The sequence below is a fragment of the Phoenix dactylifera genome, chromosome 8 (genome assembly GCF_051530095.1).
Source record: "Phoenix dactylifera cultivar Ajwa chromosome 8, Ajwa_hap1_PhDact_Kaust_v1.1, whole genome shotgun sequence".
Lineage (NCBI taxonomy): Eukaryota > Viridiplantae > Streptophyta > Magnoliopsida > Arecales > Arecaceae > Phoenix > Phoenix dactylifera.
In genome coordinates this window covers 8,696,962-8,711,796 of record NC_143197.1, presented here as the reverse complement: position 1 = coordinate 8,711,796, position 14,835 = coordinate 8,696,962, and the positions used below count along the sequence as shown (strand labels likewise).

General features: G+C 38.7%; 1 protein-coding gene across 1 annotated transcript; it reads right to left on the bottom strand.

Moving 5' to 3' along the window:
• Nucleotides 1-6,436: 6,436 nt before the first annotated feature.
• Nucleotides 6,437-8,524, bottom strand: LOC120105696 (putative xyloglucan 6-xylosyltransferase 1). The gene has a single exon (XM_039118373.3). It carries the CDS (start codon nt 8,001-8,003, stop codon nt 6,645-6,647), a length of 1,359 nt encoding a protein of 452 aa, XP_038974301.2. The 5' UTR covers nt 8,004-8,524; the 3' UTR covers nt 6,437-6,644.
• Nucleotides 8,525-14,835: the final 6,311 nt, after the last annotated feature.

The window sequence follows — 14,835 nt, the reverse complement described above, 5'->3', positions numbered from 1 at the left end:
TTGTACGTTCTCCAGTGATGTTATGATAAATGTTTGGATGGTTAAGAAAGGAAATGGAACAAACTCATGGCATACACAAGAGAATTGTGACGTTTTTGCAGTAATTCAATGCCGTGTCAAATTCCAGCATCCTCAAACAAAGGTATGGCTTTATTTGTTTTAGGATTAGGCTTGTTATTTTCATGGCCATTTTATGGGCAACAGCAAACCAAAGGCAAGTTGGCAAAGCCATTATTCTTGTGCTGTTGCTGGCTCCGCATGCACGGAGACCGATCCAAATTTTTTTCATAAAAAAAATTAATAGCAAAACATTGAAACAAACAAAGGAACCCAATTGAGAAAATCACTTGAAAGTATACAACCAACGAATCCACAACGATTTACTGAAATAATATTTTCTTACACGACAATGAAACCGCTTTTTATAAGTCTAGAAGAATGCATTACTTGCAAAGAGCGGAAGCAACCAAGGTCCAAGGAATAATAATTACACCTGAAGAAGTATCTAACAATGGAGTCTGCAGCAGTCCAAAAGTATTAAAAAATATGATAAAAAATGAGGCATGAAACCCCCTTTTCTATGATGACCAATACAAATCTGGAACAAAATGAATAACTTGCACAACATGATAGCAGAGGACCCGGTAAGGAAATTTTATATTCAGTATAGGAACCTCTCTAAGTATTTTATTTTGGATTAAAACTTTCCTGCCCTACTTCTATGTAGAAACACTTGAAAAATAATGATTACATTCATTGCTCATTATCAAAAATAATAATTGATTTGTTATTTTTTGTTTTGATCTCTTGATTTATTTTTCATCACTACCATGAACATGATTTGATATGTGAAGATTATCTGACTAAAATAATTGATCATCCCATCCTCACGCTTTTTTTAAACTTTGGACCTGCCTCTTAGCATTTGAAGGACTACCTACTTGTTTGGCACCCTTCTAGCTCTTCTTCAACAAGTCCTACGGATCCAAGAATCCTCATCAAATCAACTTTATGGGCGACCTTGGAAATGCCCTAGATGGAAGAATAAGATGCAAACTAGCTTGCAACCAAAGAAAATACACACACACACACTCTTCCATTCTACTCTTCCCAAGGTAACAGTTCTACAATACATGCTTAAAAGCCAAACAATATAAATCTCATGCGTTTCCTCATTAATATTTCTGCTAGTGCCTCAAATCATTATGAAACTAAATTTCTTTCGTATATGGTTTGATATTTATTAGTGACAGAAATCTAAGCATGACACAAAATTTTATGCAAAAACTTAGGGCCAATCCATACTGTGCCATGCCACGAGAGATATATTGTGCCACAAGATTGCCAAATACCAAATACTGACATGGTACATAGGCATCAAGTACCACCATGTTGCTGAATATTGATCTACTAAACACACCAATATAGTCCATTTAGACTTATATTGATGAATCATACATGTTCAAATCCACATATAATAGCAACTACAAAAATTTGTTTTAAATTTTTTAAAAATGGCAATCATAACAATAATATGAAGCCTTGTCCTAGTTACTTGGGATTCGTTTCATATATCCTCACATGTTAACTTAGGTCTTCCTCTATTCACCTAGACCAATGTCTGTTGTGCCGGCACCGGGCTCCGTACCAGTTGCCCAGCAGCACGGGTCGGCACGATCCCGTGCCGTGTCGTGCCGGCCCAATACCAACACAGTAGAGGCAGAGAAGAGGGAGAATGGGAGAGAGGAAAAAAGAGAGGGAGGGGGGAGGGAGGGAGAGGAAGAGGAAAGAAGAGAGAGGCCGGCCGGCGAGCCTCCGCGTGGAGGAGGTGGAGGCAGGGGAGACGTGGAGGCGGGGCTTCGCTTTCGGTCTCCTATTTTGAACTCCGCATGGAGGAGGCGGAGGCCGGGGAGACGCAGAGGCGACGCTCCACCTCCTCTGCATGGAGGCTCTCTAGCCTCCACTGGCCAGTCTCTCACTTCCTTCCTCTCCCTCTCCCTCCCTTCCCCGCTCTCTCTTTTCCTCTTTTTCTTCTCCTTCTCGCCCTTTGGTGATAGGGTCTCGGTTTCGATGACAGAACTATCAGTCCGCCGCCGGTACGGCTCGAGATGCCCCAAATCGGACGGTTCGGGACGGTTCTGCCGACCATGATCTAGACCGTTCAACACAGATTCAAAGACTTCGTTATACTAGGGCTCCTCAACTTGTTAATCATTTACATAAAATAGGTGAAATATGTAAATAGTACTTTGGCATTTGACGGCCTTCTCTTTATTCTGGATCCTTAATCACATAATATGCTAGTTTATGTTAGCTAAAATGTATGCAAACATTTGAAACAAGACATGTCTACTTCCCACAATAAACTAATTAAAAGAAAACTAGTTTCCAGAAGAACAGGTTTACCTAGAACAACCCAATGTGCCATTGGCACAGAGGTTCCATACATGTATTGTACCAGCCCCTACTCGACATGGTCAAGATATGTAATATTCGATCCTTCAACCATGACAGTCCTTGGCAACCCCTCCCTTAGAAAACGAATCCAAAAATCATTAACTCAACAGCAAAAAGAAATAGACACAGCACAGGCAGATGAGAATGATCTGTAATTTTATTAAGCAAGTTAATCAAGTGCCATGACCTAAACACACTGCTCAGCCAAGTTAGATGACAAAAGTACCAAGGGCCAATAACACCTCACATCTATGTGATATGGCTAGGTGTCAACATATAATAGCATCCCTAGTCCAAGGAATGAGTATTCAAGGATTACTCATCTAAGTTGGGTATCAACCAGAGAAGCGACTCAGCAAACTTAGTGGGTCAATAATGGTTAAAAAAATGTAAAACCCCAACCACTTCTGTAAACTTGAAGGGGTCAGGTTTAGACTATCAAATCTATAAATAGTTCTAACAGTTTTGCCCATTTTTTCCCTACATGTCCATAGAATGCAAATTATTGGCATTATGCATGTCTCATTATTTTGATTCTACAACATATCTACCACATTGAAACACCCGATTGCATTGAGCTTCAAAGTAAAAGCTATACTCATATTGACCGATGACCATGTCACTGCTATACAAGCATCCCCTGCATGGCACCTGCAAACTTGAATCCTCAGGAAAAGTTTAACATTCTCAAGTTCATCATCTTCAAAATTCTCTCTAAACTAAACATCACTAAGGAGAACAAAACCTAGCTTCTGTATGGTCGAACATCACTGAGAATTTACTCTATAATCTTTTCAAGTTTAGAAAGAAAGCATGGAAGATAGCATCCCTAGATAGACTACCTGAACAAATTACTTTAAACTCATCAATCTCAAATGCTTCAAAATAGAATAGATGGCCACTGTACACCCTTGCAAAGCCAATTTAATGGTTTCCTATTTTACGAGTAACATGTAACTTATTGAGCCTTAAAGCATGACAACATATATCTGGCAACAAGCAACTGAAAAAAAATGCAACTTCAGTTAGCATTTCCTGCAGTTAGAATAATCATCCTGTCATTTTGTCTTCCAAGTGTTTTTGAGCTCTCATGTCGAGCATATGTTGTTAAACTCCATTGGGCTTCCAATAATAAACTATTGTAGACAAATAATCATGTTCTCTTGCAATTTTACATCACATTTAATAAATACCTGCCATTGTTAGATGTATAATCCTCAGGCAAGTCTGAACATATGCATGGTCTAACAAAAAAGTCAACAGAGCAAAACAACTCAAGCTTTTGTAAGAAAGCCCTCTAATTGCTCTTCTTCTAGTTATTTTTTAATTCAAAATTACTCAAGTACGCAATCTATCAAAAAAGTATCCCTCATATACCATTGCACAAGTTCTAGTCTACAAGGCCCATTCCTTGAACCTTACACCACATAAGCTGCTCCTTTTGCACCCTGATCGATTGGCTATCTTTTCTCTTTAAAATAACTCATAATCCAATAACCATGGGTCTCCTTCATAGGTTCAATCACTAAATATCCATAACCACCCAAGCCATGGTCTCCTGAAAAGGTATGCCCCACATAATCCTCAAAGGGTTTCACAACAAAACAGTACATTAGTTGCTTCAAACCACAAAAGCCTTTATGCTTTCATTAAGGTGGGAGCGCAACTCAACTTTATGTCTACCATCAAACTAACTATCACTGTTGAGTATAAATTCAAACAACTAAACTAACCCAACACTAGGCTAAATCCTAATCTAGAATACAAGTAAGCAAATAATTTCAGAGAATAGCATAAGAAATTAAGGGAGAGAAAGAACATGCAAAAATCTGCACTGTCCAGAATACACCCATGCAAAGAGAATCATGTCCTTTTCTCAATAAATGAGAGAAAATAAGGCCTACTAAAAAAGCTTTCACTTTCAATATGTCCCCAACTAATCCACACCTAAACTGAATTTCCCAAGACAAAAAAATCTAAAATCAAAGTCAGAGAGACCCAAAATCGAAAATCTAATTTCATAATAGGTTACAATTCACTTGTATCTCTTCTATCTTCAATATTAAAAATCAGTTAACAATAAAAATCACCATGCTAACTCAAAATACAATGATTGTTTTTGCGAACGGGTGGCAAATGATGCACATTGAACGAACATTACAAAAATAAAATAAAATTGAAGAACACGGTACAAGGAGATACTATCAGCTCCCTTGTCAAGGTTATAATGAAAACTGAAAGATTACAACAGCAATCAAGCAAAACAACCAAGGTCTCTTAAATTAAATATCCAGTAACATGATGATTTCTTTTCTGGAGAGAGGAGGTAAGAATGTAAGCAACATCCTTCTTGAAGACAATAGGAAGATATGGATATCGAGGCTAATATCATTCAAAAATACCACTTCTGTTCCAACATAAACATGAGAAATGATGCCAGAACATATGGTGCTGATTTTATTTCCCCTTTCTATGAAAATCGTTACTAGTATTGAGTGATAAGACATGGTCGAGCATGTTATTACAGAAGAAGACAAAAGAAAGCTCAGAGTTAGGACTGCTGGTGTGAAAGGTCTAAGACACCTGATTGGTATTCCTGGAAGGTAAACCTCAAACCACAACGTAAGAAGAAAAACATGGCTAGCAACTTTTCAGCAAGCCACCAAATGGCAAAAACAAAAAACTAGCTGTTGTCGCCAGAAGCAACACAATTCTGCTTAAGGAAATAGCAGCTTCTATGATGAAGGTATTGAGTCATGAATTTATGGAGAAGGTATTGGGCCATGAATTGTGCAGATGTTGTGAGAATTATGAATTGTGCAGATGTTGTGAGAATTATGAATCCTTTAGAAGTTACTGTACAAAAAAACAAAACATGGAAATTGGAAAAGTTAAATTTGTATAAGAAGGGCAAATACAAACAAAAAAAAGTCAATGCATTTTTAGTTTTTTTAACTGAATTCACAAGATATTCTCATACAACTTGGGAAACAAGAAGGTAACTATAGACAATTTTAAACTAGGTTATCATCCACACGAGCAGAGATTTGAAGCCGCCTTTGAAGAGAGGATGCTTACTTTATGCTTTTAATATTTTTTTAATTAAAAAAGGCCAGATCCATGTGTCTTAAGATGAGAACTGCATAGCAGTTTCACTAATGAAGTGTATAGACAACAGCATGAGAAGTGTCATGAATAGTTTGTGGATCCATAAAAACTTGTGAACACAAAAGACCATAGTGCATTTCAATAAATGTGATAGGCCAGCTCCACACACTTGTAACTCAAAAACAATGGAAGAATCTCCAAGCATACAACTTGATATGAGTTGCCATTAATTGACAAAACTAACCTTTTCATCCAGGAAACAAGCACGCAAAATCAGATAACACGTGTCTTGAGAACACCCAAAATTGATGAACAACATTTTCCCATCCACAAGTCAGGTGGCTTCTTCTCACATAAAGGCACAACCAGACAGACAAAACTTGACTTGAATACAACAAAACACAATGAACAAAAGCATCAGAACAATCCGCCAGGAAAATGTAAAACATAATAACTTGCATCTGAGATGGTTAGAGAATGACAACATCTTAGTTTTATCAAGCTGGCATCCCTTTCCACGGTAATGGAAAATGCCGAATCAGAAGAAGCTATTGGAACATGCCTGTCGAGAAATCTTAAGCAATAAGAAACAGCATAGAATCCAGTGCTCCTCCACTTTGCAACTCAAACAAATATTCAGGACAAAAGTTACCACCTTTAAGTAAGATTTGACAGATTCTTAATAAAGTGCCAAAAGAACAATAAGAAATCCATAAAAAGGAGACTTTGGATTATTATCTATATCCTTAGATACACACATAACAGAATTGTCTTAATATAAGCCCCCAGAATGCATAGATCCCTTTCAATTCGCAACGAAAACACATATTTCTGATAAAAAATGATGCTTTGAGTAAAAAAACAGTGGGAATCCATGAAAAAGGTAATATATTTGAATTACTACCTCCATCCCTGCATGCATACATTACAACTGTCTGCGAAACAAAACACAAAGAACCACAATAACATCATATTATCATTATATCTATGACCCAAGCCTCCTCCGATCCTAGATTTCTAGATAAAAAGTTACCTAGAAAGAAAAAAAGAAGAAAGAAAAGAACAAAACAATTTTACTCTCAAGATCCAGTGACGGCATCAGTGAGCTTGACGCCGGCTTTGAACACCGGGTGCAGCAGCCCGAGCTCATCCTTGACATCGAGTGGATTGCTCGTCTCATTCCTGATCCTCTTTACCCTCCGGCTGGCGAGCGATTTGTGGGTGAATCCATACATCTGGAGGATCTGGTTGTCGCCGAAGTTGAACGCGCGGTCCATCTGCTTAAGGCAGCGCTCGACAGGGTAGTCCCCGAACTTGCCACAGGGCTTGCAGCCGACAAAGTGAGTGACAAGCGGCCACCGGTGGTCGCCGAGCCCCGGGTGATAATTCTCGATCATCTCCTCATAACGGTCGACGAGGATCCCCCAGTAGCCATGGAGGTAGTAAGCGCTCTCGAGATAGACTTTGTCGGCCCAGCGGTCGCGCTGCGTGACGAGGAGGTAGACCATGGCGGACTGGTCATCGGCCTCAAAGACGGGGCGGTCCTTGAGGAAGGAGGTGAGGACCTTACCGGCCTCGGTGCGGACCTTCCCCTTGGGGCCCATGGGGGCCCAGGCGTCGAGGAGGTCGAGAGACCACTGGCAGTTGCGGAGGAGGAAGCTGCCGGTGTTGAGGCCGATCCAGTTCTTGTCGTCGTAGACCATCTCGTTCCAGCCGTGCATGACAAGGTTGAAGGGAGCGTAGCGATCCCAGGGGAGCTCGAAGGCCATGTCGGTGAACATGGCGTCCGAGTCCATCCACCAGAGGAACTCGACCTCGGGGTGGGCGAGCAGGAGGGAGCGGATCAGGGGGAGCTTGGCCCAGAAGCCGGCCATCTCGGCATCGAGGAGGGCGAGGTTGTAGAAGATCTCGATGCCGTGGACGCGGCAGTAGTCGATCTTGTTCTTGATGGATTTGAGGAGGTAGTGGTCGCCGACGGGGTTCTCGCAGGGCTTGGGGGAGGAACCGGTGACGAGGAGGACGCGGGGCTTGTTGGGGCCCCAGAAGTTGGGGGATTCCGGGTGGCGGCGGAGCCAGGCAGCGCGCTGCTCGTCCCAGTCGGAGATCTTGGGGCCCAGGGAGTAGGGAACGTTAGGATCCCGCGGCGGATCGTCGTCGCCCTCGCCAGCGATGAAGGCTTTGGTGGCGCCGGCAGTGGCCGAGGAGGAGGTATGGTCGGTTTGCTGTTCGACGAGGGCGCGGTGGGGGAGGGAGCGGTGGGGGAGGAGGCGGTGGCGGATCTCGTTGAAGTCCTGCTCGGGGGTGCCGAATTTGCCGGCGCCGATGGTGCCGCGTAGGACGATGACGGTGAGGAAGAGGCAAAGGAGGGTGATCTTCCCCTGCCGGAGGGCTCGCTGGATCTGGCGGACCCGCCGCTCCCCCAAGCACCAGACCAACATTTCCTCCCTCTCTCCCCCTTATCCCTCTATTATTCTTCTAACCTCTATTCTCTTCTTCTTCCTTCCAATCTCTTTCGTTGCTATTCCTCTCCCAGAACAGGTCCCTTGTTCTCTGGGACGAAAAAGAAAAAAAGGCGAATAGCAATGCTTGTATGAGATTAAAATAAGGAAGGGAAGAGGAGTGGGAATGGTATAAGTTGCACGTTATGGCTGTAGTTTTATTCTCGTTATCTCGGGAGGGATAAGGGGAGGAATAGGTCGGGGGAGACAGAGAGAGACAGGGGAGAGGTTATGGCCTTATGGGCGTGAGAAGATAATAATGGTGCGGGTTATAGGGAAAGGGGTGGGAAGGCGTGAGAAGGTAATAATGGTGCGAATTACGGTGGGGGAGAGACGCGATGCTTCGCTGGGAGAAGGGAGGATCAGGGATGTCGTAAAGGGAAATCTTGCTGGGGACCGGAGCGGAAAAGGTCCACGTGATCTGCATGTGATTGCGGTAGGATGGGAGGTGAGATACAGTGTAGGATATTTCATCAAAAAAGATACAGTGTAGGATATGAAGGGATTTGTCTTAATTAATGGATGGATTTAATCTGGCACACTACTTTCCATTGGCTGATGAAGACCTAGATAGAGAAGGAGAGGAATGGTTGCTAATGTAATTCTAGCTTCACATTTTCTTTGCGGATCCATGTTGGATTATCCTTCCATCTCAACTATTTTGATGGGCAAATGTCTAATATGCCTATAATAGGACTTTGACAGATTCCACTCAATAGAAAACGCAATCTATTTTTATTTTTTTTTTAAAGGAATACATCTCTTAGGTCAATATTTGTTAGAAAAGTAACGTTGTTTTAGTGACGCCACAAAAGCTATAATTATTGTAATATGCATGTATCCTACCTCATCCTCTTGGATGGAACACACGTTTATGAGTTCATATATTCCTTTTTAGTTGTCATGTGATGCAGACACCTAGTGCCACAATCAATCATATCAAGGGAGGATATAACTTGTCTTGCTCCATTTTACTAGCTAATTAAAAACACAAATGTTAGGTTAGAAGTCGATGTCATTCCTTTGGAACAAGCGCAAACACTTGATGTGCAAGAAGCGCACCGATATTGTAAAGTTCTATACTTAAAACTTAACTAGCAATGCACAATATCATATTTGAAACCAGTTAAAGCTACATGCCAAATATGTAATTAATGAAGGAAGCTTATAAAAAATCAAAAAAAAAAGGAGGTTAGAAAAACAAACTATTCAAGCATGCAAGTCTGTTAAAAACAAGGTTCTTGAATGCAGCATCTTATATCATTGAAAAAAAGTTGATCATATACTTATAGTTTGTAAAGTAATTTGTTGAAAATGACTACATGCGCAAATACTACTTTCATCAGGATGCGATGACCCTGTACCATGATTTTTTTTCATCAATATCTACTTTTCACATTATAATAGCCTTTCTTTGAGAAAAAAATAAAAAAAATGATTATTTTCTTACAGTAACAAGTGACAGTTGTTGTTAGATGGGATTGGAATAAAACCGTCGACATGAAACGTTCACCCTAAGTCCGAGTCCAATCCCATTACAAAGTTTGTTAAAGCGTACTGACGTCCAGAGTAGGCATTGTGCTGCGCGCCAGCTGGAGCAGGAAGCTATGATGACATCACCACCGTTAGAACGGCTGTGGAGGTCAAATCATGACGCTGTGTCGCCGTGTCGGTGGGCTTCCATCACCCCGTAATTTTTTAACCGGCTTGTCAATTCCCATCCGGAGCCGACGACAGGAGGTTTGTTTGACCGATCTGATATTTATATCACTCATCTTCGCGTTCATTTCTCATTTTCTAACTGATCTGTCAGGAGAGACGTGTCGGAAAGCAAATGTAAGGGGTGAAATTATATAGACGCCCATATTCTTTGGCCCCTTTCCCGCCGTGGTTACGGCGTTTCAGAAAGTCGCATCCTGACTAGGGAGCTCGCCACGTGTCTCCAGGAGGATTGCAGCTAGCTGCCACGTCGGCGTCGTCCTATAAGCACAGAGATAATAGGCAGGCCGATTTCAGTATGAAAGATATCTCCTGCCCTTTCATACTCGTATACTTTTGTACCTTGGCCCAAAGAAAGTTTTGATGCAAATTGTCGTGGCCGCGTACGTTTTTCTGGACGGGAAACAGCTGCAAGATCTGAAGACGTGGGCTCTCGCCGGGGATTTTGAATGGGAGGCTTCTGGTGTGTCGGTATGACACACACACTTGGGTACAAAAAAAATATCAAATCTAAAATAGGCTCGATCTAAAATTTGTTAAAATTAAATATAGATTAAACATAAAGTTCAGGAGCATATGATCAGCTCCAATCTCAAAAAAAAATAATGGTTAGAACAGAAGCGTGGCACATTGTTACAGCATTGCGCAATTATATATGGCATGCATATGATGAGGGAGCATCCATCCCTAATCATGTAAAAAAAACACATGATTTAGGCTTGCATTAGAACTTGAATGTTTGGTGAACCATCACCTGCTCCTCTTTACATAGATTGTTCTTGTTGTTAATGTTGCTTAGGCTAATGGAGAAAAAAAAATTCTATACTAATTAATACACGCAAAAAAGTCGTGAGCCGAGATCTAGTTGAAAATTAGCAATCCTTACTTCAGAACTAGTGTGAGCATGGCCCAAATTTGCAGGCTTGTAACTGTACCATCTCAGAAAAGTAGAGTTAGCTTTTTAAGTTACATGCCTCAAGCCCACGAATCTAGAAACAATAAGTTTTAGATAGTCTAGACACCTATGATCTAACCCATCAATCCAATCTATAATCAACCCGATTTAAGTAAGTTCAGATTTAAGACCTGTTTGGTATGGTATAAGTAGGCAAACCAGGAGCCTACTTCACCAAACTGGCTTGAACCCTCCCAGACCAAAGTCACTTCGAGCCATTTCTCCTTTAATTGGATAATGGTAGGAACTAAATTCAACTCCACTTTGGGCTAACCAAACACCAAAGTGGGTTTCCTGGGATCTGAACTAAGTTTGGATGGCCAAATACAAGCAACCAAACTGGCCTTTAGTATAAACCAATATGAACATAATTGATGGAACATGCCTAACTGTTTCTTAAATAAGTTGGGTTCAAATTAGAGTCCTGGCATAGTTTATTCAGTTCAATTAAATAGGTTTGACATAGATCAAACAAGTCTTAGATGAGTTAATTAAGTTAAATGAGTAACGTTGGTTGGGTTAGCTTACAAGTTTAATGAAAAGGTCAGTTTTGGTTTTAAATTTTTGACTTATTTAATAAATATGTCACATAGATTGATAGGTATTTGGTCTCACTCTTATTCAATTTGTTTTGTACCTAACCTCACTTTACCCAATTGGCACCCCGCTTAAGAAACGGCGTTTTAGAAAGTCGCATCTTGACTAGGGAGCTCGCCACGTGCCTCCAGGAGGATTGCATTGCCGGGGATTTTGACGAGGCGCAAACGGGAAGGCCTCGCTTGGCTCACTGCTACCCAAACCAACCCATAGCCCAACGGCTCACCCATTAATTGGCCCAGGCCCATTTAGCTCTAGGCGTTTTGTTGTGTGGATGCGCTATTTATTTTACCACATTTTTTGGACCCTTCATGCTGCTATTTACCTCAAAATCATTTGGCTATATATCTAACTAAAACTTGTTTTGCAGCAAAAACTGAGCATATTGACTAATAAAATAGCAAAAATCACACATCTCTAAATAAATATTACATGCTAATCCAAGTTTTTTGGGGGAAAAAAAATCTTTTAATGAAATATCAAAACTCTAAAGCATAATCCCTAAAGTGGATCTCGAAAGAAAAAAAAAAACCCATTGCAGAATCGATTTTGCAAGAAAATCTAGATTTTTTTTAGCAGTTCAATCTATATTTAACCTCCATAGACCGTAATATCTCTTTATGTATCTAATAGCATATTTCCTCAATCAAGGATCCAAATTTCGATTTCAACTTAACTAGGTGTAGGAGGAGGCTGGGGAAAGAAGCAACAGTGCTGTTGACAAAGTTGACATGGGAGTTATAGGCTAAGATGGCATCTTATGTAGAATGACATGATAACTGGTGTAGATCAAAGATGTTGGTTCAGGATCTAGAATAAGGACTAACTAATCTAAGTAATAGTGGCGAAAGAAAAAATTTGGAGAGAAAAAATTATTCAACAAAATCATCGATTCCCTCTCACAAATATGCCTCCCATAAAAATTCTCCCCACCATTCTTCGTGTCACTCTCTCCCTCTATTAATAAAATTACACACTCCCACTAAAAGATAGAAACATCATGATCTCACTTTTGCTAAAAAAACAAACTTAAGTATGTTATGCCTAAGGCTCAACCTAACTTAACATAAACTTAAATCTTAATGTTATTAAAATCAGTGACCGGCTAAACATAAATTTTAATAAAATTAGAATTTGATAATAAATCTCAATATTCCCTCTCGTTGCAAAGTCCATATCGATCATATTTAATTTGTCAATATCGTGTAACGATAGCCATTGCCATTATTACTATAGTAACGACAACATAAAATAACTTGTTGAACTAATAACTAAACAACACAGCACTTTTATTGGCATGAATAGTAACTCCTTTGCTGGTTTATTCTTTTTTATGCATGTCTTGGAGTCAAACGATATTTTCCAGCACTTTTTGCAACATTGACTTTATGGACATTATTTCAATGTTTTATTGAGCATCCAATTTACGCCAATGAATATCAAGTTGCTAATTGCAAACACTGCTCCCTAGAGTATCAACCATTACCTGCACACAAATCAAATCAGCAATAAAACTTCGACTACATATGTATACTTGTAATTGATTAGCTGCAAGTATCTGTATGCAGCTAACTCCTACACACAGAATCAAATCCTCATGCATAGAATTTTCTATCTATTTAAACTTTAGAATAGTCTCTTAACTAACTAGCATGCCAAAACCGTTGTCAAATACTAAGGCACAATATAAGTCATCCACACAAAGTATATCTTCTTACTGCTTGATCTCTAAAACTTTTTCAAAATTAGTCAACTCTCATCTTTATGACTGACTAAATCTTTAAAAAAACATTCTCATATTAAAAAGTTTCAGTATAACACTCTTCTGCTAGATTTGACTCCTTTTTGTAGATCTCCATGATTGGATCAATTGTAGCGTCATTTGATCCAACATCATTTGACTCTTCCTAAATAATTTCACAATCAATTGATTCTTCAATTGTCTCTTCTGAACTTGATATAATATCCATCTAATTGACCTTCTTTTGCTCTAAGTATTTTTTATGTTTGGGTTGATCATTAAGTTGATCATTTAATTGATCAAGCTCCTCCTGCTTCAAATCTTTATATTTAAACCAACTCTACACTTTTTGTGGATTTTCAGGAAGCTTTGATCCAAAATTCACTCTTTAGGTAACTTTTGTTTGAAAACATCTTCATTTCTCACTTTGCTAGATTTTGAGTGGACATCTGCTAAAAAAAATATACTTTCCTGGCTTCCTTTGTATCTTGAATATATAGATAATTCTCTCTGTTTGCTGTAACTTGGAGAATCCATATTATCTTCTTAAGTCTCAGATTCTACCATTTTTTTTTTGTAACCTTACTTATAAAGAGTATATATTGGTATCATCCATGGCTGTTTCAAGATATCCTATAAATCTTATCACATCAAATATAATTTGACCATAGATTTCTAAATGGGAAACATCAGTGTTGGCTATTATTATCCAAATATCGAATCATAATACAATCCATATATTTATCCACACATACAAAAAAATTGTTAAAAGTTTTAGAACTACACTGAATAATTACCTTCTAAATCAACGATAATCAAGTCTGCTCTACCAACTGTGCTCCAAATAAATTTAATTGAAGCCACATACCACTGGAACACACTCCAATCTCTCTATGATACTATATAAAATGACACTATATTTAGTGTAGATTAAAGGTGACAAACATAAATTAATTCAAGTAGGATGAAAAAAATTGAGAAAACAAATTTATTCAATAAAATAAAAGTTAAAATAATTTGTGGGCTCTTCCTCGCAAAGATGCCTCATATAAAAAATTCTTCCTACCACTCTTTACATCACTCTTAATAAAATTCTCCTTTTTCTTAGTAAAATCACGTATTCTTCTATTAAAAAATTAGCTCAAGTATATTAAGCCCAAGGCTTAACCCAACTTAACCAATTTGGATATGAATTTTAAAGTTATTAGGATTCTTAGTTATGCAGATATCCTTATGAGATTAAGTTTTGGTATTTTTGGGTTTTTTACACAAATACCCTCCTAAATATCAAATTTTGCATAAACACCCTTCCAAAATTGATATTTGCATGTATACCATTGTAAAACATTTATTTTGCTATTCTATCCTTTTTTTAATCTTTATTTTTTATATATACCCATACCATCAACACCGTTAAAAAATTAACGGTTACAAATTAAAATGACTAAAATATTCTGAAGGGATAGATATGCAAAAAAAAATATTTATAAGACGATCGCGATGGAGGACAAGAAGTAATTTCAAAATTTTTATTTTATTTTTAATTAAAATAAATATGATTTTTATTAATGGTGTTAAAAGAACTGTTATATTAGAGGCATTTGCGTTAAAAAATTATTTTATGAGAGTATAAAAATAAATATAAATTTGAACAGGATATTTACACAAATTTAATTTTTTTTAAGAATGGTATTCATATAATTTTATTTTATTATTATTTTATTGGTGGTTAAGGTGGGGTCAGTCGGAAATCAGTGATT